Source organism: Peromyscus maniculatus, chromosome 3 (assembly GCF_049852395.1).
Source record: "Peromyscus maniculatus bairdii isolate BWxNUB_F1_BW_parent chromosome 3, HU_Pman_BW_mat_3.1, whole genome shotgun sequence".
NCBI classification, from domain to species: Eukaryota; Metazoa; Chordata; class Mammalia; order Rodentia; family Cricetidae; genus Peromyscus; species Peromyscus maniculatus.
The window spans coordinates 51,619,581-51,645,242 of record NC_134854.1 but is presented as its reverse complement, the minus strand read 5'-3'; the positions used below and the strand labels follow the sequence as shown (position 1 = coordinate 51,645,242).

Below are 25,662 nucleotides of genomic sequence, written 5' to 3'. Positions count from 1 at the left end.
TTGGGAAGCAGAAGCAGGCTAGCTTGGTCTACAAAGTGAGTTCCAGGACAGCTAGGGCTACACAAAGAAACTCATGTTTGCCTGTAGGTCAGAAGAGGGCACAAGATCTCATTATAGATGGTTGTAAGCCACCATGTGGTTGAACTCAGGACCTCTGGAAGAGCAGCCAGTGGCCCCCTGTAATTTGTTTTTGAATAAAATGATTTTACGGGGGCTCGAGAGATGGCTCAGAGGTTAAGAGCACTGGCTGCTGGCTGCTGTTCCAGAGATCCTAAGTTCAATTCCTAGTAACCACATGGTGGCTCGCTACCATCTGTAATCAGATCTGGTGCCCTCTTCTAGCATCCAAGCATACATGCAGGCAGAACACTGTTTATATAATAAATAAATAAAACTTCAAAAAAAAAAAAAGATTTTACTTATGCGTGTGTGTCTTATGTGGGTTAGTGTACGAGTGAGTGTAGATGTCCTGAGTCCTGGAGGCCCTGGAGTTGTAGTTATCCGACATTGGTGTTGGGTCCAAGCTTGGGACCTCTGCAAGGGCAATAATGAGCTCCTAACCACAAAGGCATCTCTCCAGGCCCTGAACTTTAAGCTTTAAAAAAGATTTGGGGTACGTGTAGGTAGGCTAGAGACATTGACTAGAACTCACTTTGGAGCTGAAGAGATGACTCAGTGGTTAAGACCACTGGCTGCTCTTCCAACATATCCAGGTTCGATTCCAAAATACAGGTGTTTTGACTAACCATGGTGGCATACACCTTTAACCCCAGTACTGGGGAGACAGAGGCAGGTAAACAGTACAGACATACGGGCCAAACATGCACACACATACAATAAATAAATCTAAAAATAAGAAAATTTGGTTGGGAAACTGGGGAGCTGAAGGAATATCACCATGCCTTTGGTTTAAAGCTAGCCTCAGCTCCACAGGAAGGCCTTGTCCCAAAAGTTAACTGGATGTCCAGCTGTGCCTAGCATCACAGCCCTAAGTTCAGTCAAAGCCCCACATAAACTGTGCGGGACGGCACTTGGGCGGTACAGGGAAGAGGACCAGGAGTTAGCTCAAAGCCATCCTTGACAATACTGGAGGCTCACAGCCCACCTGGGATACATAAGACGATGTCTCAAAACAGACAAACCAAAGTTATGACAAGTAGCTGGGTATGGTGGCACATGCCTTGAATCTCTGAGGCACTGTGGAGGCAGAAGCAACTCTTGGGATCCAGGCCAGCCAAGGGGACAGAGTGAGGCTAGAGAGGTGGTCGGCAGTCACTAGCACTAGCTGCTCTCCCAGAGGACCTGGGTGCAAGTCCTAGCACCCACACTGGCTCACAACGGTTAACTCCAGTTCCAAAAGATCCAACACGCTCTTCTGGTCTTGGTGTGCACTGCACATGTAGTGCATAGATATCTACGCAGGCCAAACACCCACCGAGCCAGGCGGGGCGATGGAGCAGCTCCACTACAAGCACGTGGTACCGGGAAAGAGACCGTGACTTTGGGGATGAAGGCAGTCTGGATAGTCTTGCAGATCCCACCAGAGTAGAACAGCTGGGTGAGGGCAGCCAGCACACAGCTGCCTTCAGGTTCTCCAGAGGGAGGCATCTTGAAAAAGACAGGCAGTTTCCGGCCGGGTGGTGGTGGCACGCACCTTTGATCCCAACACTCAGGAGGCAGAGCCAGGCGGATCTCTGAGTTCGAGGCCAGCCTGGTCTACAGAGGGAGATCCAGGACAGGCACCAGACTACAGAGAAATCCTGTCTCAGAAAAACAAAAAAAGAGACCCACTTTCCCCAGGCAATCTACATGACTGAGTAAAGATGTGACAGCTCTCAGATCTGTGGTTTTGAAAACAGGTCGTTAGACAAACAAGAAAACCAGCTTTCTTTTAAATGGTTTTATTTGGGAAAAGTGCTTCTTACAAAAGGGCAGCTGCAAAGTACAGAGACCTCGGCCACGATGACTTGTTTTTCTTAAGTGAAAGAACGGGTGTGTTCCGGGAAGCAAGGCAGAGGGACAAATCCGAGCATCTCAAGTTATTTCCGGAAAGAGAGCGCAACAAAATGCAAAGGTGAAATTCCCATCAAGGAACTCTAGCAACTTAACTTTTGCTTGTCTTGCGGGTGGCCACACCCTCCCTTTCTTAGTGGGAAATGGTTTATTACTACTGCAAACGACCCCTCTAGTACAACCAACACCTCAGTTTGGAATCCACCTGTCTACTTCCAAAGCTCAGGGATGGAATGAGGCAGACACCCACAAACCAAACACAGACTCTCACAACAGGTCCCCTCCAACGAGGACAAAGGTTTTTCCAAAAAGTGCCTCAACTGAAAAGGCTAGACCATAAAACACTCAATACAACGGTGTGTCCAAGACCTAGCTTGCACTGATAAGCAGGTCATTTAACCTCTATGGCTGATCCATTTCTCTAGCGGACAGACAGACAGACAGAGCTACTACTAGCACTGCTATGTTAACAACTACGGACACACTGCTTGGTCCTTTACCATCTACCTGCCACACACGGCTGAAACCACTAATCCATGTCTGCCCACTAAGGCTAAGGATACTGCACCTATGCAGATGGGAAGCTGCTCACACGCTCAATCACGCTCACCACCAAGTCCATCCATCCTTGGGAGTTAACTGCCAACTCTGCATTGATAGAACGCCACTGCATCCTTCATGTGTTTCTAGATTTTTCTCAGGTTAACCTCAACACATTTGCACCGGGTTCTGGTTACTCAGTAGTAGTATTCCTTGCGTGCAATGAAACAAGAGCCCCAAACCACAGGACAAGCACGTGTGATGGGATTACAGGGCAGGGACAGATACAAACCACAAAGGTGCAGATCTCACAGAAACCTCAAGGAGCCCTCCTACGTCTAGCGCAGAGAGCGACTTGCCAACTTGGGTCCCTTTTTTCCCAATTGCCCCTTATCCTTGGACCCCAAAGCACACTCAGTGCTTTTTCCTTTGAACCTGGGGTCTCAAAACGAGTGTGCAAAGTCCACGAACACAACCTGGCTGAAAACAGATGGCGCAACAAACCTACACTAACTGTCTGACAGTTAAATTCATGTTACAAAAAAACTAACTTTAAGATTTATTTTTGTAACTTTTGAAACAGAGAAAACAACACACTCTTAGGGAAAGGGGAGGGGTAGGAGCAGGCCCTGGGTAGTGATCACGACAGCACCTGGAGTTTGAGAGGCCTGCCTAGGAGAGCCACACGCACTGCCACACAGCACAGGGACAGCCACTGTCTGGGCTCCGCAGACCAGTTCACGCGCCACGCAAAGCTGCTATAGATCCAAGTCATAAAAATCCTCCAGCTCATCGTGAAACAAGTCCCACTCGTCCTCAGAGTCTGTCAGCTCGTCGTCCCCACCTGCAGCCAAAAGCATAAGCAACATCTCGCCCAGCTCAAAGGTGACAACCTCCTCTTCGTCGTCAAAGGGGTTGTTCTCTCTCTCCTCAATGAGCTCCCAGAAGTGGCTCCTCCGTTGGGCCTGTAAGAAACAAGGCCATGATAGGGGTGGCACTGTCGAGCAGTGTCTTCTATCCTGCTGCTTATAAGGCAACTGTGTGGCCCGGCGGGCATGGCGAACCGGACTTCTCGCTCAGTCCACCTTACCAATGCCTCCCCTCTGGCGATCTGCAGCCAACATCTGGGGCCAGGGCTTTGAGCACTTTCCTTTGCTATCCCTCCCGCTTCTCTGGTCAGGACTCCTCTCCTCTAGCCTCCCTCCCAGACCTGAGTGTCATTTCCCCTACCCCAGTATGTGCAGGGCTCAACTGACAGTGTGAGATTTCCCCTCCTTTAAAAAAACAGTGAGAGTTACCCGGTATCTGCTTGATGTTCCCACTTTCTGTCTCTGTGGCTCCTCTCTACGGCCATCAGGGTACGCATGCTTGTAAAAACAGTTCCCTCCAAATGGGCAGCTCCCACGTCCTTCATCAAAATACCTGCACGCCTTGTTGCTGGAAAGGAAAATATCGCAACCCTTATTCACAGTGGACTTCAGGCCTGTATTGACTTATCACCGGGGCTTTTCTTTAAACAGGGGCAGAACCAAGATGTCTGTGCACAGCCCCCCAAAGATGTGTTCTTAGAAACATGTGCTCTAAACACTGACTGGAAACATCTCGGCTTAAATGTATATGGTTGACCAGCACTAACCCTGAGTGAAAACCTTTTAGAATCCCAATACACAAGAATCCATCAGGCAACTCTTAAGACCTGGGATGAGCTACAGTCCCTCCACAGGCTCCAGCCAGAGTAGAGGCTTCCTTGGCACAGTCCCTCGGCATACACCCAAGGACTGGGTTAAAAGCTCAAAGCAAGAACAAACTGGGCAAGCAGTGCTGGGTGACAACAGAAAGCATCCTGGGAGGTAAAGAGGGCAGGAAGGAGGTAGGAGGACACAGCGCAGCACTCATCTATCTATCCAAGGGAGCCAGGCTGCTCATACCTCATGGCCTCCTTGTATTTCTGAATGAGTTTCTGCTTCTCTTCTTTCTCCTCCACCCAGTACTCACTTGGAATGACAAAGTTAGATGTGATCCGGCATTCGGGGCAGGACCTGGAAACAATGAACAGGCTGCAGTGGGAACCCCCTCCAGGCCCACTCAGGACACACCTGGTGTGCCGCCTCAGACCCCAGCAACTGGCAAGCACGGGAGCATTTCAGAGAGGGGTCCCACAGTCACACCTGACCCTTTCTTTGGAGGGAAGACAAACAACTTCTTACATCAACTCAATGGCTAGCCAGTTCAAAAAACAAAAACAAAAACAAAACTTGAGAGTTAAAAAAAACCAAAAACCAACAAAACCAAAAGAAGACATTTCACACAGACTCCTTTCGTTTAAATAAATTTATTTCTTGTAACTTTGCTCTGTTTGGATTGTGTGGCTTTTGTTCAGTTATGAGAACAGTTTTTAAAGGATGGTGGATTATTGGCTAGCTTAATGAATGGAATAGGAGAGTGGAAAATGTAAAACGCCAGGAAACATACATTCAGAGCTAGATATGTTTGTTCACGAAGCCTAAACTGTCTAATCCATTAAACACAATCTCCTCAAAAAGCACGAAGAGTCTACTAACTGATACAAAGAAAGGGTCTCCTCATTCAAATAAAACAGACAGGCGTGCTAACCTAGCAGCTAGCTGAAGTACAAAGGAGAAATCCCCGTTAGAACACCCAGGTTCATGATAAAATACATGCATTTAAATGTGGTCCTTCTGGCTGGAAGTTGCACAAGATACTAAATTCTTCCCGAAAACAGAAAGCACAAACGAAGGTTGGGGAGGAGTCTCACTTTATGATCTTGCTCTCAAATTGCTTAGCACTCCTCCATTTGCGGATACACTTGAGACAGTAGGTGTGGTTGCAGTTGGACAGGATCCCAAAGCGGCGCTCGCTGGGGTTGGCTTTCTCATAGACCACCTCCATGCAGATCCCACATACCATGTCCTTGCTGCGCTGCACAGCGAAAGAGAGCTCCATGTCCTTCTCATGGGCCTCAATGCAAGACTGGAGGGAGGGAGAGACAAGAGGCAGTCAGCTGCTGCAGTCCTGAGAGACTCCACGGGCAAAGTCGCCCACCGAGGCTGTCTCCCGCCTGACCTGGAAGAAGGCTTTGTCAACAAGCCCAGGTCCAGGCAGCTACTGGAGGGCCTCAGATCACTACAGGCCCCATGGGGCTCAGCTTCTGGGACCTGGAAAGGTTCCAATCCCCTCTACCCTAGACCTGGAGAGCTCTACACTTACAGTTCTCCCCATCAAAGACTTGACCAATTTCATTGATGTTTCAGTTTCTGCATGGAAAATAGAAAGCCTTCATTTCAAATCTGTCTAGATACTGAACACTTTGGAGGTGGAGGCAGAAGAGGCAAGAGTTCTACAGGCTAGCCCATGCTACAATGAGACCTTGTCCCCAAAGAAAAATAAAAGGTAGTAAGGTGTGGAGGTGCACACCTTTAGTCCCTTCACCCATGAAGCAGAAGCAGGCAGATCTGAGTTTGAGAACAGCTGGTCTACATTCCAAGTTACAGGACAGCCAGGGTTATATAGAGGGACCCTGACTCAAAAACAAAAAGTAAACGACAAGAACAAAAAAGATGAACGGTACTAAAATAAATCTGAACATGTACTGGGTGACAATCACGCAGGGACATTACTTCTGTATTCTTTTAAAGGAGGGTGGTCTCAGTGGTGCATACTTGTAATCCCAACATTCAGGAGGCAAAAGCAGGAAGAACCCCACAAATCTGAGGTATAGCCAACCTCGTCTATGCAGTGAGCTCCATCCAGGTCAGCAAGGGCAATACCAAGAGACATTGCCCCTAAAAAATTCAAATTAAACACAAACAGAAAACACTAAAAACAACTTTACTGAGAAAATTCACAAAACCATACAACTCACCCATTTAATATTTACAATTAAATAATTTCTGGTACTTTCAGAGAAGTACAACAATTATCATTTAATATGAAAGGTTTTTATTTGTTGTTGTTGGGGTGTGTGTGTGTGCGCGCGGACTGGACTGGAGTTACAGATGGCTGTGAGTCACAAGATGTGGGTACTAGTAATTAACTCAGGTACTCTCAAGAAGGCTGTCACCTCTCCACTCATTATCATCAGAATGTGCTCATTATCCTTCACAATCCCATACTCCTAACAGTTGCTCTATGCGGGCAACCATTATTCTGTGGTCTGCCAAAGCTGTGGCTCTAAGACTAGCTTGATTGACTTATCTATTTTCAAGGTTCCCTGTTTATTTAACTGCTGAGTAATAGTCTGAGTTCTTAGCACCTATTTTCTTTACCCATCCCCACTCTGAGACTGTATGAATGATGCTCTTATCAAAGGGCACTGGCCACACAAGCCTAGCAACCACACATAAAGTGCCTCAGAACTGTCCTCTTGACTTTTTTCTACAAAGGGCTGTGGCCTGTGCAAGCACACATGAAATAAGAAAGTTGAGTGTAGGTCTGGAGAGAAGGCTTGGCATTTAAGAGTACCAGGTGCTCCTTCAAAGGACCTGGCTCAATTCTCAGAAACCACAAGGCAGCTCAATACTCTTGTTCCAGGGGATCTGACCCCTTCTGGCCTCTGTTGGCACTACATGCACGTGGTGAACATACATACACACACAAAATGATAAACCTCTGGGCATCGCCACCGGCAATGTAAACAGGGCAGGACTACACAAAGCTAGCCAGGTACTCAAAAGTGCTAAGGAGAATTATTAGTTGACCCAGTGATTACACTTCCAAAGGATAACCAACGCAGGGCCAGCCTGAGGTACAGCTTACATCTACTGCCAGGCTTGACAAGATGAGTTCCACCCCCGGGTCCACTGACAGAAGAAGAGAACTATCACTCAAGCTGTCCTTTGACCTCTACACATGTGTGCTGTGACATGCAACCCTTCCCACAATGAGTAAATTAATGTAAAAATAATTTTTAAAGACTATCTAAGATAAAGACACATGTTCACAAAATAGAAATGTTCGTAACACCATAGCAGCCACCTACCAAAAAACATTAAAGTTAAAAAATAAATATTCATACCAAACGATGAAACCATCTAAATGTCCATCAAGTAATGAACAGAGAAAAACACAGTCTTGGGGTTGGGAGGATTATTACTCCGTCCGTCAGCAAACTGCTCAGTGTACATACAAGCACAGGCACCTAGGATTGTCTGGACTCTATGCACCTGAAAGCCAGGCACAACAATGGGCATCGGCAACCCCAGCACTGAGACATGGGGATAGACAGATAGGCAATCCAATCGGTAAACTCCAGGCTGAGCGAGAGACCTTGCCTCAAAAATTAAGGCAGAGAACAACAGAGGAAGGGAGACACCATTGTTAACCTCCGGCCTCCGTGGAAACACACCTACACGTAAACCTACAGCGTGGAATGGCCAGCACGCAACCACAAAACGAAGCTTACCGACCGATACACACGCCAACAAGGAAAGCCCTGGGAAATCGTGCTTACTGACAGTCAACATACTGAGTGACTCGGCTACACAGATCATCCAGGATTGGCAAAACACCCAGGGAAACAAAAAGAGCCATTGTTGTCAGGAGCTCAAGGAAAAGTGGAGCAGAGGCTGACTATAAGTGGGTATGAAGTTTCTCTGGGGGATGAAAATGACCTTAGAATTGTGGTAATGACTGGAGAATGTTATGAATATACTAAAAAGCAATGAAATACGCATTTCAAAAGAATTATAAGGTAAAAAAGGATGAAGAAACCAAACACCACATCTTTAAAAAACCCATAGTCTCCAGGAAGTGTATTGCTATCGTCAGTCACTCTCCAGACCCTCTTTCCTTGGCCTCCACAATACGGGATGACAAGGGTTCATCACTATGCTGAGTGGGAAGCTGGACTTCTTGGACAGAACTCTACAAAACCCTGGGAGAAACACATGGCCACTGATGGGCTCCTCATACTCAGTAACAGCTTCTTTGGGCACTTACTTTTATGTGTTGTGACCTCTGGGCAGCATCCATTGGGTGCAGGACCTGCAGGCCACACATGTCACAGGAGTCTCCGTGGAGATACACACAGTTTTCCCCATAGCGACACTCTCCCACTGCAGCATAGGGGCAAAGCTGCTTCTCTGTCTCCACCGCAGCCGGCTCCTTCTCTGACTCTCCCTTGGTCACTGAGCCCTGCAGGGGTACTTCAGTGCAGGAAGGGGCAGCTGAAAATGTTTAAGATGGTAGTAAAGGTCCAAATACATACGGCACAAATATGAACTAAGGCAACAGAGAACAACAATGAAAAAAACAAAAAAACCACTTCAATGAAACCTAAAGTCGGCCTCCTAAATAGTCACTTGCTTGCTTTTCCCCTTGGTTTTTTGAGACAAGGTTGTACAGTCCAGACTGGCTTAGAACTTGCTATCTGCCTACCTCCGAATATCTAGTGATGGAATTACAGGCATGCACCCCCACTCTCCAGCTTCTCCCCCGACCCGCGCCCGCCCTGGATCTGAATATCCAGGCTGGCCTTGAACTCAGCAATCCTCAGCCTCTCCAAAGCTGGTGTGACAGGTGTGTGGCACCAAGCCCGGCTCTGCATGTGAATTTCTTGAGTGAAATGTAATATTAGTAAGTATTGGTTAGTGGAATACAACAACCAACCAGGAGAATCAGGAGTTCAAGGCCATCCTTCACTACTTGAGGAATCTGAACTAGCAGAGACCGTGTATCAAAAAACCAAACCAAACAAAGGACTGGCAGTGGGCTGAGTGTGTTAGTTTAATGGTAAAGCGTTTGTCTAGCATGTGCAAAGCCCAGGGTTTGATCCCAGCACCACCAGGAGCAGGCGGGGGACAGCATTCGGAGACACTTCAGTTTTTAAACATGAATTCACTTTATTGGAGTTCAAAAAATTTCTTTGACTTCATCTGTAAACCTTAAATAACCCACTCTAAAGTGTTGACAGTCGGTTAAACTCAAACACTAGAAACAGAACTGAAACTGAGTTCACTGTGGCCCGTCATTTAGTCCTCTGACTGCATTTTACAGGGTCCTCACAATACTTACTACGGCCACAGTAGGGCTGCCCGGGGACAAACTCAATGGCATTCACCCAGTCCTCTGAACCTGCTCCTACAGTTGCAAAGTTTGGGTTTCTTGACTCAGCTTCGCCTGGATTCATTTCAGCAAGGGATCCAACTCCCGAAGAGAGACTTGAGGAAGCGGCAAGGGGTGGTTTCGCACTCAGATCTGTAGCAGTCACTTCTTCCTGTTTCAGTGGCTTGCTGTGTTCATATCTGACACACACAAAAGTATGCAGTTACTGGTCAGCTACACAGAGCCCCTGGACTCTTCAAAGTCAGTGTGAACACAAACATGACTGAGAAACACCTGAAAACTGGTCAAGATTTAGTCTTATTTTTATGTGTCTCTGAACAAGTATGTGTGAGCATCCAGAGGCTCGAAGAGGCATTTAGATCCTAGGGCCAGAGTTAACAGGCAGTTGTGCACTGCCTGATGTGGGTGCTGGGATCCAAACTCAGGTCCTCTCTGTGTTTTTGTTTTGTTTTTTTTCCTGAGACAGGGTTTCTCTGTGTAGCTTTGTGCCTTTCCTGGAACTCGCTTTGGAGACCAGGCTGGCCTTGAACTCACAGAGATCCACCTGCCTCTGCCTCCCAAGTGCTGGGATTAAAGGCATGCGCCACCACTGCCCGCCCAGGTCATCTCAAAAAACCAGCGCCATTAACCGCTGAGCCAGCTCTCCAGCCCCAGATAACTTTCAGATAGACAGTTTGGCTAGGTAACCCAGGCTAGCCTCCCGGATCATTATGTAGCTCATCATGGCTTCGAATGAATCCTCCTGCCATCGCCCCTCAAACACTGAGACTACAGGCATACCAACATACCTGGCCTTGTCTTTTTCAACACCGTAGTGCTGTGGATTGAACCCATGGCCTTGTGCATCTAGGCAAGGACGGAGCTATGCCTTCAGCCAGATGTCTAACTTAAGTCTAGAGTGGAGCCCATGACTGTGTGACTAAAAGCCTCACTGTGATGTCATACTGCTGATCAAGGCATGAGATCAAGACTTAGCAAACTTTACAAAGTCAAGTAAAACTGGATGGTGGCACACACCTACAATGTCAGCTATCTTGGCAAGGAGTCCATGTTTGAGGCCAGCCTAGGAAATTTGCTGAGACACTGCCTCAAAACAAAACTTTGTTAATGATTAATTTTTTTTAATTTTATGCGCATTGGTGTTTTGCCTGCATATACGTCTGCGTGAGGATGTCGGATCCTCAGGAACTGGAGTCACAGACAGTTGTGAGCTGTCATGTGGGTGCTGGCAATTGAACCCAGGTCCTCTGGAAGAACAAGTCAGTGTTCTTAACCACTGAGCCATCTCTCCAGCCCCTCAAAACAAAATTTAATAAGGGGTACTTGCGTAATCCTAGTACTTGGTCAGCTAAGGCAGGAGGATTATTGCAAATCTGAAACCGACTTGGACTACAAATTGAGTCCCACCTCCTACCCCCAAAAAAAGGCTGACTAAAAGAAAGAAAAACAAACAAAAGCTAAACATGTTCAAGCAATTCATGCTTTTTCTCACTACCTAGCAGTAAACATAAGGACTTGGAACTGTGTCATCTACTGTGAAATCAGTATGGATGAAGGATGGTCTTTTTAAGAAAGGAAACTTTGGAAATGGACACAAGTTAGGCAGGGGTAGCAGCCAGCGACTCTGCACTTCTTTGGAGGTCTCAAAAAAATGGAGAAAAATCCAAATAAGCAAAACTAAAAATCCTTGTCATGAGATTATATTCAAGAATAAACAGAATGATCATGAATACAAGACGGGCCCAGTGTGGTAAATCCAGCACTTGGAGGGCAAAGACAGGCATATCTGAGCTCAAGGTCAACCTGGTCTACAGAGCAAATTGTGTCAGACAGCCAAGACTATCTCCAAAATAATAAATAAGACCTACATTATCAAATCTACCTAGTGAGACAATTATTCCCTTATAGATATGCATAGACTATGCTTCTGAAATGAAAACGGAGCACATACCAGGAAGGATAAACCAGAGCAAAGAAAGAAAGGCCAAGGCCAGCAGGATGGCTCCATGGAACCAGGCACACAAATGGTACAAAGACATTCAGACAAGCACACTTGTGAACACAGAATACAACTCAACTATATTAAAAATAAAGAATACAGGCCTGGAGAGATGGCTCAGAGGTTAAGAGCACTGACTGTTCTTCCAGAGGTCCTGAGTTCAATTCCCAGCAACCACATGGTGGCTCACAACCATCTGTAATGAGATCTGGTGCCCTCTTCTGGCCAGCAATCATACATGCTGTATACATAATAAATAAGTCTTTGAAAATAATAAATAAAATAAAGAATGCAGCAGTGTTTGTGTGTGTGTGAAGGTGTCTTTGAAGAGCATAGACTGACACACTATATATATAGTCCTCTACCCATATCGAAGTAAGAATGGCTTTGAACTTTTTTTTCCCCCCAAGACCAGGTTAGCCTCAAACTCACAGAAATCTGCCTGGCTCTGCCTCCTGAGTACTGGAATTAAAGGCGTGAGCCACCATGCCTGGTGGTTTTAATATTTTATTTTGGTTTTGTTTTTGGTGACTCATCATATAGTTCTGGCTTTCCTGGAACACACTGTGTAGACCAGGCTGGCCTCAAACTTGAAGAGATCTATTCGCCTGCCTCTGCCTCCAGAATGCTGGGATTAAAGGTGTGTGCTACTCTGCCCAGCTCAACACATATCACTTAACAAAATATAAGTTGCATAAAATTAAAATTGTAGTCACCCAAGATAAAGTTGCACTGGGAACACTGCTATTTCATTTGGTTTATGTGTTATCTACAGCTGGTTTTGCATAAAAAACCACGTGCCTTTGAGTCACCAAAAACTGTCCACTCCATCCTGTAGAGAAAGTTTGCCAATCCAGCCTATGAAGATTCTTACATCTACTAGAATCAAGAGCCACCGACAAGAAACTGTTATTACAGGCACTAATTTATAACAGGATGTCACAAAATTGCTGATTCTTTTGGTATGGTGTCCCAAGTGATGAAATAATGCTGAGAAAACAACTGAGTATCAAGCTTTCTTTCATATTCTGTATCAATATAGTATAACTTCCTTTATAAAGAACTTCAATGTGGACTGTCAAGATGGCTCAGTGGATAGAGGTGCCTGCTACCAACCATGATGACCTGAGTTCAATTCCTGGGACCCACGTGATGGAAGGAGTTTATTCTTCTATAAAGTGTCTAAGTTATTTGTCCTCTGCTTGCCATGTGAGTAGAGTACTTCACCTTAGCCATTCCGTCCCCTCATTCCCTCATTCTGTCCCATGCTCCACTCTCCACAGCTCTCTGTTATCCTCAATATCCCACCCCCTCCCCAAGTCACTGTGGGCCATAACTCTCAACCGACTAGAACCAGCTTCCAACCAGAAGCCTTGTCTATGACATCTACAGAAACTGCCCTTTCACCCCAGAGGATGGTATCCTGACAACACCTCCTCCTCCTCCTTTTAGCACCGTAACAACAAACAACTAACCATTAGGCTCAGATGTCAAGGGATCCATTTCTGACCCCTTATATATAGTTCGTTATGGGGGAGGGACTTACTTTTTGCCCAATCCTTACAAATACAGGTAAGCATTTGAACCTAATAACTGACTCTCTCTCTCTCTCTCTCTCTCTCTCTCTCTCTCTCTCTCTCTCTCTCTCTCTCTCTCTCTCTCTGTCTGTGTGTGTGTGTGTGTGTGTGTGTGTGTGTGTGTGTGTGTGTGTCTGGACATATCTATATGTGGCTGTGATACTGACTACAAGTGTTACATAGACAGACAGATACCATCATTCTAATCATTCTATCTCTCTATCCATCCATCTATATGTAGCTGTGATACTTAGAGGTCTTACCTAGTGTGGTATGTATGTAAGTATGTAAGTTTGTATGTATGTATGTAAGTTTGTATGTATGTATCTCTCTCTCTCCATCCATCCACTCGTATGTGGCCATGGCTACAAGTCTTACCTAGTGTGGGGATTTCAAGCATATCCAAGACTCTTCTCCAAAAGTGGAGCCCACTACCTCTTCCCTTCAATGTAGCTGGATTTCTTTTGTCCAGACATTTGTGAAAGTTGAGAGTGTGGGACTCCTGAGACTGGGTCATAAAGGCACTGTAGCTTTCACTGACCCTCTTTGACGGCTAGCGCTGGAGAAAGCTGTCTGCCAAGCTTTAAGGACATGACAGCAGCCCTAAGAAAGGCCCACTGGCAAGGAACCAATGTCTCTGTGAGGAGCCATATCACAAGTGATTCCCTATCTGTCAAGCCAGTAGATGACTGTCACCCTGGCCAAAGTCCTACCATCCCCTAAAATTCTCTGAACTAGAACCACTCTGATTGAAGGCCTCCAGAGACGGCAATAAATGCACGCTGTCTTAACTCGCTACATTTGAGTTATTAACTTAACAGCAGGCAATAAATAATACACATAGACATCTTCTGACCTGGGAAGATCTGCCTTATTCAATTTCTACATAGAACCCACTACTGCTAACAGATCAGGTGCCAGGACTATGACAGCAAAACCATGCCTACCTATTGGCAGGGATTGCTTAGTAACAAATCCCTGTTGGTGTGCAAATACTTGAGAGGTATTCCAGGAAGCGTTTTCCCTAGAGCACTCCTCCCTAAGCTTAGGGTGTTTCCTGTGCTGAGGCTGTTAAATAGTTTTAGACAGACGGGTGAGTGTGAGGTGCTGGGTGTCAGCCCCAGACCTTAACAGGAAGGGGTAGGTAAGGACTAATGCACCCACTCTAATGCCTCACTCATCTCACCCATACTCCACACTAGGAGAGGACAACCACATAAAACTAACTCTTAGGACAAACTTCACACCAACCTTTCCTTGTTTCCCCCCATTGTCTGAGACAGGGTCACACTACAGTCCTGGTTGGCCTGGAAACTTACTATGTAGACCAGGCTGGCCTCAAACTCACAAGACATCAGTTTGGGCTTCATTTTTGGTTTGTTTGTTTGTTTGTTTGAGAGTTTGGCCATGACAACTGGCCATGACAATCCTTGTGTTAGCTTCCTAAGTCTTGAGATTAATAGGCACAGATCAACACATACAAATTCACCTTCACCACACTTCCCTAGATTGATTTCTGTCAGTGTATTAACATTCCTAGGAACTATTATTTCTCTTCTTCAGCAAGACTTGGGACTGAACCCGGAACTTTGACATTCTAGGTAAGTACATTACCGAAAGGCAGCCTCAGACTGGCTATCCTCCAACTTCAGTCTCCAGGAGTGGGGTTTATAGGCATGGCCCACCACAGTTCTTTTCAAAGTATTTTAGAGTACTATGTATAATGCTACTAGAATTATATATACAAAGCTACTAGAATTATGTATTTTCATTTCTTCCTCAGCCCACCCTTGAACAAAAGCCAGTTTATAAACAAATCCTTACCTGCAGCGGTCTCCATAAACACAGTACCCTCTTTGAAAATACTTGCACGCTATACCATATGGACTGTCAGAGAGGTCATGAGAGTATCGACAGTTATCTCCTTCCTTACAAACCCCATGCATAAAATATCTGTAAGACAAAGAACCAAAACACTAGATTAGATTAAAAGACTAAAGAACTCTCAAAGAATTCATTACCACCACATTCTCCTTGTATGTTCACAACTATCGAACAAACACATGAAATCAGTCTAGGCCGGGTAGCCAGGAAGACCCATTTGGGTCTGCAGTAGACAGCGCAGGGATCAAGATGCCTGCCCCAAAAGAAAGATGTATGCTTACACAGGATTCCTTTTTTGGGGGGTGGGGGTAGGGGATGAGTTAGGGCCTCGTACACACAAACACTCTATCACTGACTGAACTGTCTCCCCAGCCTCCCCCAACTTACAGATTTTAAACATTTATCTTGTTCCCTGAAGGTCAACTCTGACCACTGTCCTCAGTTTACAGCCCTAGAGGGTTAGCTGCGTATTTTCCACTAACTTCAGCTCCTAACCATGATTATCTACAAAGCACATCAAAGATAAAGAAACCACACAGACAAGAAAGTGTCGGGCTACCGTTTATATTTGACTTTGTCAAGGAAACAATTTGAATTCTTTAAAACATGAAAACAAGCAAAATTAGGCCAGCAACTTTAAGGGATTACAGACAGGCAGGCATGATTAGCAGTTTCTAGATACCAACAAACAGCAGCACCATCACCTGAGCATTTACTAGACATCTGAACTAAGAGCCTACCAGGCCTACCTAGTCCTGCACTGTAGATGAGGGTGTGCAAAGGGATATTTGTAGGGCCCGCCTTCCACCTGCACACTGCGTCTGCCACAGTCCGTTTTCCTATTCCCTTCATCTCTGAGCAGGCATGCCAGAGGAAGACAGTGACCTTCTTAGTGTCAATGTGGCTGGCCTCGCAGGACTCTGCTATACCCGTGGCCACAGCTATGTGGAGAGCGTGGAGAGAAGAGCAGTGGAGCCAGCTCAACACATCCCACACCCCACTGGGTTGAATGTTACAGGGTATACAGAAGAGCCGAATGCAGCTCAGTGTTAGAGTGTGAGCTTAGTATGTATAAGGCTTGTGATCCCCACAACAAAATAAAACGAAGGAAAAACTGCCTAGGATTCAAATGTGTCTGAGGCTACACAGATTACCTGCAAATGCAGAAGAGAAGAGAAGAAAAAGCATCCACATCTTGTTGGAAACTGCTTCAGTTACCAAGATCCTACACCCTAGAATAGCAGGCTATAATAAAGCCTAAGAACTCAGTAGGGCCAGGCACAGTGGCGCACGCCTTTAATCCCAGCACTTAGGAGTCAGAAGCAGGTGGATCTCTGAGTTCAAGGCCAGCCTGGTCTACAGAGAGTTCTAGGACAGCCAGGGACTGAGAAACCCTGTCTCAAAAAAACAAAATCAGCAAATGAGAACTCAGTAGGAAGTAAAACTATGCACATAACTAGCTTCATTTCAACGGTCTCGTCTAACCTGACCTAATTCAGGTGTAATTAGTCAACTATAGTGTTATTTTCTGCAAGCTTTAAAGGGCCTGAACTCTGTAGAACTCCCTTTTAAAAAACTATTTATTAAAAGTATTTATCCCTGGGCGGTGGTGGCACATGCCTTTAATCCCAGCACTCGGGAGACAGAGGCAGGTAGATCTCTGTAAATTTGAGGCTAGGCCTGGTCTACAAAGCGAGTTCCAGGAAAGACACAAAGCTACACAGAGAAACCCTGTCTCAAAAAACCAAAAAAAAAAAAAAAAAAAAAGTATTTATAAACAAAGCTGGATGTGTTGGCTCCTATTTGTAATCCCATGAGGCTGAAGCGGGAAAACTGCTGAGTCTCAGCTCACCTGAGTGTTTAGTTTATATAATTACAAGCCTTTTCTGAGTGACGCTAACATTCTGTAATACTAACCATAACCACAATTATAGAGCCAGGTGAGGGAGTGTATGTCTTTAATCCCAGCAGAGGCAGCTAGATGTGTCTCTGTGAATTTGAGGCCAGCCTGGTCTATATTAGTGAGTTTCAGGTCAGCCAGAACTCAAAAAGGAATTATAAATAGCCACACAGTGAAATCCATTTTTTGTGAATCTCAGACATCATGAGATGGTACAACCTGTAACAGACAAAAGGCAAAGAAAAGGCAATGTACTTCCAAGAATTTCCCCCCAAAACCAAAGATGGAAGTACTTTTGCCAGTGTGGTGGTACAAGCCCACAATCCCAGCACTGAGGAGGTGGATGCAGGCATTCATGGATGGCCTGGGTATATGAGGAGGAGATACTTCCTCAAAAACCAGAACAGGGAGAGGAGAAAAAATAATGTGGTACCAAGAATTATGGCATCAGTTTGATACCAGGGATGGACATGGGGGACATGACTCTTGTAAATTGCCCTCTGACACCCTCCGCCCCCCGCCACACACACACAAAGTCTGTGGATGTATGTATGTATCCCAGCCAGCAGAGGGTTTAATCTAGCATGCACAAAGTTCTGGGTTCAAGGCCTAGAAAGATTTCCACACAACCAAAAACTGGGCAGGTTGGTGTACTCTGTGCAATTCCAACAGCAGGTAGGTGGAGGCCAAAGTTCAAAGTCATCCTTGGGTACCTACAGAGTATCTAGAGTATGGCTGGGCTGCATGAGACTTTGTTTAAAAAAAGAAAACGTAAGCGTACACCTCTTTATTTTAGAGGGGAAAACAATGCGTTGGAGATGGCTCAGCTGTTAAGAGCACAAACTATTACACACTACTCTTGCAGAAAGAAGACCTGAGCTGAATCCCCAGTCCCAAGTCAGGTGGCTCACAACTGTCAGTATTACAGCTCCAGAGACCCTGCAAGTACCTACACTCACGTGCACATACCCACAAACTGACAATTAAGATAAATCCTAAAAACTAAAACCAAATGGTTATAAGGTGCTTGACTGCATGTAAAGCCGAGTTCAATTCCCAGCACGGGAAAAGGAAAAAAAAAAAAGAATGAACCAAACCCGGTTCCTCCGCAAGAGCATCCATACCCTAAACCTAGTCATCTCTCCACCCTTCCCGATACTTTTTTCTTTCTTCTTGAGACATGATCTCACTATGTATACTGAGATCTGCCTGCTTTGGCCTCCTGAAAGCTGAGATTGACAGTGTACATCTAGCTCCGTAACCACATTCACATGGATGGACGGACACACACACAAAATAGAGATAAATCTTGCCATTATGGTCTACACAGTGACTTCCAGGTCAGCCAAGGCTATGGTGAGACTCAGTCTCAAAAAGCCAATAAATAAATATTAACTGTCTACGAGCCGGGTGGTGGCAGAGGCAGATCTCTGTGAGTTCGAGGCTAGCCTGGTCTACAAGGCAGCTAGCAGCAAGGACTGACTTCACAGCATCTCTCTAGGAGATGAAAGCCTGCCTGTTGGTGGCAGCACAACACAGCATAACAGTTTCTCAGCAGAGGTATTTGTTTCTTAGGCAGCACAAACAAAACACACGGAGATTTCAGGAGCATTAATAGTAGCTAATGAGAAAGTGAAACTGAGCAATTAAAAACAAACTCTGAAGCCGGGCGGTGGAGATACATGCCTTTAATCCCAGCACTTGGGAGGCAGAACCAGGCTGTGAGTTTGAGGCCAGCCTGGGCTACAGAGTGAGATCCAGGACAGGCACCAAAACTACACGGAGAAACCCTGTCTCCAAAAAACAAACAACAACAAAAAAAAAAAAAAAAAAAAATGAATCCTGAGCTGGGCAAGGAGGTCTATGCCTTTAATCCTAACACTGACTGGGACTCGGAGGCAGGAGGATCTGTGAATTAGAGGCAAGCCTGGACTAAAACGAGGGAAGAGTTCTAGGCCAGCCAGAGCTACACAGTCAAGGTCCCTATCTCAAAACAAAGAGAATATCACTGGGCAAGGAGTTGGCTTAGTAGTTAAGAGCACTGGCTGCTTTTGCAGGACTCAGGTTAGACTGCCAGCTCCCAGGGTGGCTCACAACCATCTGTAACTTCAGCTCCAGGGGCTCTTAAGCCCTCTGTCGGCCTCAGTGGTCACCAGGCATACATATGGTACAGAGACATACATTCAGGAAACACTCATACATTAAAATCATCTTTTCAAAAATTAAAAAATAGCGGCTGGAGAGATGGCTCATTTATTAAAAGCGCTAGCTGCTTTTCCAGTGGTCCCAAGTTCAATTCTTAGCACTCACATGGTGGATCACAATCAGTCTATAACTGCAGTCCAATGGGATCCCAGGCCCTTTTCTGGCATGCAGCTGTACATGCAGACAAAACACCCATATACATGAAGTACATAAATAAATCTTAAAAACAAAACAAGCATTCTTATCTAAGCAAGTCACTTTAAAAACACCCATATACATGAAGTACATAAATAAATCTTAAAAACAAAACAAGCATTCTTATCTAAGCAAGTCACTTTAAAGAGGACTACGCCTTAGGTATAGAAAATACCCTTCCTTTGGGTGCAGAGATGGCTCAGTGGTTAAAAGCCCAAAGGGCTGTGGCAGAGTTTGGTTCCCATCACTCACCTGAGGCAGCTCATGGTACCTCCAGTTCAAGGGGGAACCTGACACCTTCAAGGGCACTGGTATTCATATGCAGACACCCACACATGCTGCACATTCTCTCAGAAAACAAGTGCAGCCATCAAGTATACTGAAATATTTACAGTAAGGTACATCTCTGCAGTGAACTCACAATGCACACTCAGTTTATTTGCTGAAAGTCTGAATAAGGTAGTCCCAGAAAAGATAAGCACGTTCTAATAGGTCCTCTCCCTTTAGCAACTTCAAGTGTACTTTAAAAAAATTCAGAGTGGGGCTGGAGAGATGGCTCAGTGGTTGGGAGCACCAACTGCTCTTCCAGAGGTCCTGAGTTCAATTCCCAGCAACCACATAGTGGCTCACAGCCACTTGTAATGAGATCTGGTGCCCTCTTCTGGCTTGTAGGGACACATGCAGGCAGAACACTGTATACATAATAAATAAAATAAATCTTTAAAAAAAATTCAGAGTGGATGCAGGAATGTTTGTAGGTAAACAATTTCTACATTAAGATTTTATTTATTTTTATTTTATGTGTGTGGGTATTCTGCCTGCATGCTGTATCTGCATTGTACGCCAGCAGTACCCACAGGGGCCAGAAGAGGGCGTCGAATCCTCTGGAACTGAGTTACCGTCAGCCACCCTGTGGGTGCTGAAAAGCAGACCTAGATCCTCTGTAAGATCTCTCCAGCCCTGTGCACTTTTTTAAAATAAAGGCAGAAAATCATATAAGAGTTCTAGTTTTAACTGTATCAACAGCAACTGTGGCGTGATAGCTATGCAGGGCACCGAGGAAAACCCTGCAGGTAAGATAAAACAGAACTCTGCTTCTCTCAAAGCTCAAAGTCTAAAACAAAGATGTCATAGCTGTCACTCCTCTGTTCAAAGGAGAAAGACTTTAAGAGAGGTCATGATGGCAACTAGAACAGAAAACAACGTCAAAGCACTTAGGCCTAAAGCATAGCCAGCGGAATAACCTGTGGTTTCTAATGGGCTGCTCAAGACATCACCCTGCCTCAACCTACTCACTAGCTGGGGAACAGATGTGTGCAACCATGAAGGGCTGGCTCTACATGCCACCACAAGAGACCTTACAAAATTTTCAGATGATGACTAGTCTAAGCAAAAGCTATGGAGAAGACACTTCTTTGATACTAACTAGCCCTCAAAAGACAGAGGCAGGAGGATCTCTGGGAGTTCAAGGCTATGTACATGAGTGCTATGTAGTGAGATCCTGAATTCCTGATGCTTTACCTTCAGCTCCCAAACACTATTATAGGTGTGGGCCATCATGTAAAACTTTTAAGCTTGGCGGGCGGTGGTGGCGCACACCTTTAATGCCAGCACTCGGGAGGCAGAGACAGGCAGATCTTTGTGAGTTCGAGGCCAGCCTGGTCTGCAGAACGAAATCCAGTAAAGGCATAAAGCTACACAGAGAAACCCTGTCTCGAAAACAAAAACAACAACAACTTCAAGCTTGTCTCTTGTTTGTTTTTAATTTCTTGTATGTGTGTACATGGTAGCAGATGTGCCACAGTGCATGTGTAGAGGTTGGAAGACAAGTTTTTCTTCCATCTTGTGGGTTCTGGGGAATCACAGCCAGCACCCTTGCTACCCAAGCTAGGCCATCTTGCTGATCCTAAGCCTGTATCCTTTTTAAGCTTTTCCCATTGTTTTCTCAAAAAGTTTCCCTCAGCTGGGCAGTGGTGGCACAGGCAGGCAGATCTCTGAGTCTGGGGCCAGTCTGATCTACAGAATGAAGTCCAAAGATACAGGGAAACCATCTTAGAAAAATGAAAACTTCATCTATATTATTTTCTGCGACTGAACCTCCCCATGTACCCTAGGGCAGGCATATAAATTGTCCCATTTGCCAGGCTAGTCTAGAATTCAATTTTCCTCTGTCTTAGCCTCCCCAAGCCAGGAGGATACTTCAAGAAAAATTTGTCATCTGTAAGGCTAGGGGAGGAATCCAGATGTTTTCCACCTTATTGTTTTGAGATAGTTGTTCTCGGTAAAGCTCCACCTCAACTCTCCTCCCCCATCTCACTCTCTCTGAACTCTGCCTCATCTCACAAAGCCCAAACACAGCTCCTCCCCCAGAGATGTTCAAGACCACTCCCACAGGGTATTACTGCCCCTAGAAGACACGTGGGTTTTTTGGGTCTCTTCCCTCTCTGGGGGCTGGAAAATCCCGCGGGAGCATTTTACCCATTAAACTTGGGCTTTTTCTTAATTCAGTTTGATTTGGTCTGATTTGGATTACTGAGCTGGTGAAGAGCCTTTTCAACAGGGTCTTCCACTAAACCTAGAGTTCCCAGCGAGGGCTTTCACAAGGGTGCTGAGGATCAAATGCAGACCCTCACGCCTGAGCTGGAAGGTCTTTACTCTCTGAGCCATCTCTCCAACTCCAAAGAAACTATCTCATTAGACATAAACAGCTGCTCCAGGAGCACACAGAAAACTCCACCAACTCAATGAGTCTTAGGGAGCTGGGCTCGGCCCATGCTTGTAATCCAGCACTTAAAATCAAGGTCATTGCCTGGTGCTGGTAGCACATGCCCTCAATCCAAGCACTCCTGGAGGTAGAGTCAAGCAGATCTCTAAATATGAGGCCCGCCTGGTTCCAGGTCAGCCAGGGATAGACAGAGAAGCCCTGTCTCAAAAACAAACAAAAATCAAGGTCATCCCTGGTCAAATAGGGAGTTCAAGGTCATCATGTGCTGAGTAAGACTCATTTTGTTTTTAAAGACCCTAAACTGGACATGGTGGTGCAGGCCTTTAATCTCAGCACCAGGGAAGCAGAGGCAGTTAGAACATTCCAGGACAGCCAGGGTTACACAGAGAAACCCTGTCTCAAAAAATAAAAAATTTAAATTTTAAAAAGACTGAAAAATTTAAATTAAGAAGACCCTAAATGTAGGCTGTAGGAGACAGTCTGGAGGGGAACTAGAAAAGAGGAAACAGATAAAAGTAAAAAAAAAAGGGAAGCAGGGAGCCATGTCTGTAATCAATCTCAACCCAGGAGATAGAAGCAGAAGGATCACGGTGGAGTCCCAAGCCATTCTGAGCTACCTTAGCTTCGGCATCACATACCCCACACAAGCCTCAAAAGGATAAAGGAGGGTGGCCAGACGCCCTTGCTGATAAGAGTGATGGCTGAATTTGATTCCTGGAACCCACATGAAAGTGAAAGACACTAAGTGTCCCCTCTGACCTGCACTGTGGCCCGGGGGACAGCCTCCCACAGACATATCATACACACACTGATGATTATAAGAAAAAGGAAAATGTTGAAACTTTGCATAGAAATGTAAAAGTTCGGTCTATTGCAGGTATTTGACAGAATAAAGATGATAATGGGTATTCAGAACTATGGTAGATGAAAGAAAAAAATCAAGGTATTTAAAATTTCCTATCAGCCGCGGTGGTAACTTGTTATCACAGCACTGGGAGGCCCGAGGCTGGAAGACGGAAGTTCAAGGCCAGCGTGATTACATTTCTAGTACAACCGGGGCTGCAAAGCTGGAACTTGCCTCAAATTAAGACCGAAGGATAGAAATTCTTCAGTTTCGGAGTTAATACCAACAGCAAGTTCTTCAATAGGAATAGTCTTTTGCATTTGCGTATAAACTGTCCTTGTCGGGTGAAAAGTGTTTTTTTTTTTCCTCTTTGGATTTTTTTTTTTAAACCTTAGGAAAGCTTACAATCTTTCCTGATGGCTAAATCAATATAGTCGGGTGTGGTATCATCACACGCCTGCAATCCCCGCACTAGGGAGAGGCTGAGGCAAAAGGATTGCCGAAAATTCTAAGGCAGTCAGGACTATATATAGGTCAACCGGGCCACACGGCAAGGCTGTCTCAATAAAACACCCTCGTCCCAATCGCTAATACAACAAATACCCTCCATCACTGATAGCTGGTTAAAAATTTTTACATGCGCATTGTATAACCCCCACCCGATCATTCATTTTTCGAATAATTCCGTCTCGCTTACCAAACCAGAACCAAACCTCTCTCCTAGGATCCTCCTTTCTCGCAAAGAGGAACGCCGCTCGAAGGGGCAGTAATAATAATGGCAGTTCATAAAACCGAGGGCGGAGGAGGCTAACGCCGGCTCCGAACGCTCGGTTCGGAGACAAAGCTCGGAACCGCCAGCCACCGACTACATACAAAGGAATACAAAAGCGGCTGCTCCCGGCGGGGCGGGGGTGCGCGGCGCCGAGGGCAGAAAAGACGTTACAAACGGATGGCCGGGCGCGGAGGCCCCGGGGCCGGCTGAGCTCGCCGGGACCCTGGGAGGGTCTCAGGGCGCCCGGAGGGTCGTTGGAGCCCGACTCGCAGCGGCGAGCTCGCGCCGCCTCCCCGGACCTGTGGCGATGGAGGCCGGGGCGGGGACGCCGGTCCTCACAGCACGCACCGGAGCGCCGCCGGGCGAGGGGAGGTGGCGGCACTGCCCCGCAGCCCGAGCCCCGCGGTCCACAAGCCGCCGCGATCCCGCCGACGGCCTCTGCGGGGGCTGACGTCGCGATGCTCCGCCGGCGACCGCTGCAGGGACCCCGCGACGCCCGCCTCCGCCTCCGCCTCAGCCCCGCAGCCCCCGCCCTCCGCCGCGCCACGCAACGTCCTACCTGCAGGTGACCTGTTTCGTCCAGCCGCCGCCGCTGCCGTCGCTGCCGCCGCCCCCGCCGCCCACCCCCGGGGACAGGGCAGCGACTGTGGGGATAGGGGTGAGGGAGGCCGCTGCCACCGCCGCCGCTGCCGCTCCTGCTCCTGATGTTGTGGCTGTTGTTCCGGGAGCCGCAGCCTCCGCCATTACTGTTTATCCCACACAGCAATGGCCCCGGAACTTCCGGGATCACATAGTTCCGGTCCGGCTGAGAAGGAGAAGACAGCGAAGGGAGGGGAGGGGAGGGAGGCTGTGGAGCCCGAGCGCCTCTCGGTCCCCGCGCCGCGTCTCCGCGTCTGCGGGCGCTCCGGCCTGGGGAACTGCGGGCGCCGCCGGGCGCCCGCGGCCCGCCCCCAGGCGATGCTGATTGGTGAGCCCTCAGGCTCCGCCCTTAAGGGGCGGGGCCGCGCGCTCTGGACAGGTGTGCAGGGATGCTCCGGATCCTAGCCATCAAAGGACCACAACAAACAAGAGCCGACCTCAAGGCGATGGCTGGGGAAGAAGAAGAAGGTGCGGGGAAGGCCTGGCTGTGTGTCTGCTCTTTCCCTACTATGAACCGGATACCTATTGTGTTGGAGTCTGTTTTCTCCTCTCTCGGGAGGACAGTAGCCCCTCTCTCACGGAGACTGTCCGAATCCATGTTGTTGGAGGTGCCAGGCAGGCATTGGTGGCAGACATCTGTAATCCTAGCACTCTGAAGGCTTAGGCAGCAAAATCGCTGCAAGTTCGAGGCCAACCCAGGCTACGTAGACCCTGTCAAAATAATAATAGTAATAACGTAATTAAGTAAATAATGAATTATGTGATGCATCCTATGTTTGTAATACCAGTGTTTGGGAAGCTAAAGGAAAAGGATCACAGGTTTGAGACCAACCTGGGCTACTCTGCAAGAATCTGTCAATAAGCATATAACCTTCAAGAGCATGTCCCCAAAAACTGGTTCTCTGCAACCAAACCCGTTCTCCCAAAGTTTCCACCACTCTCTAAAAGCCCATCAAGTTATGAATTCACCAACAGATTAATGCACTGATGAAGTCAGTACTGTCATGATCCAATGATTTCTCCAAAACTGTCATGACCAAACCTACATTTCATGAACTTTTTTGAGGAGCATTTTATCCCCAAAGCGCTCTCTCTCTCTCTCTCTCTCTCTCTCTCTCTCTCTCTCTCTCTCTCTCTCTCTCAGGCTGGACTTGAATGAACAGAAATCTGCCTCCTGAATACTGAGATTAAAAGCCTTCGCCACTGCCCCCCCCCAATTTTTTTAATCTATAAGGTTTTGTTGCACAGTCGTTGGAGAGGTAGCAGAAAAGTTAACAACAAATTCA

The 25,662-nt window shown here is 46.6% G+C and overlaps 1 protein-coding gene across 7 annotated transcripts; it reads right to left on the bottom strand.

Annotated features, from left to right (window-relative positions):
• Positions 1–1,885: 1,885 nt before the first annotated feature.
• On the bottom strand, positions 1,886–24,689 carry Mkrn1 (makorin ring finger protein 1). 7 transcript variants are annotated; one of them, XM_076566492.1, is made up of 9 exons: positions 23,663–24,013; positions 17,014–17,215; positions 15,037–15,165; positions 9,586–9,815; positions 8,512–8,738; positions 5,330–5,544; positions 4,482–4,592; positions 3,852–3,990; positions 1,886–3,518 (listed from the first exon to the last, which is right to left on the bottom strand). In XM_076566492.1, the coding sequence occupies exons 3-9, from the start codon at positions 15,156–15,158 to the stop codon at positions 3,312–3,314; spliced, it is 1,251 nt and encodes a 416-aa protein (XP_076422607.1). In that variant the 5' UTR covers positions 15,159–15,165; positions 17,014–17,215; positions 23,663–24,013; the 3' UTR covers positions 1,886–3,311. The 7 variants fall into 7 exon arrangements, with proteins under 7 accessions (XP_076422607.1, XP_006990467.1, XP_006990468.1 ...); XM_006990405.4 differs by lacking the exons at positions 17,014–17,215; positions 23,663–24,013 and adding an exon at positions 24,297–24,689; XM_006990406.4 differs by lacking the exon at positions 17,014–17,215 and having other exon boundaries at positions 23,663–24,252.
• Positions 24,690–25,662: the final 973 nt, after the last annotated feature.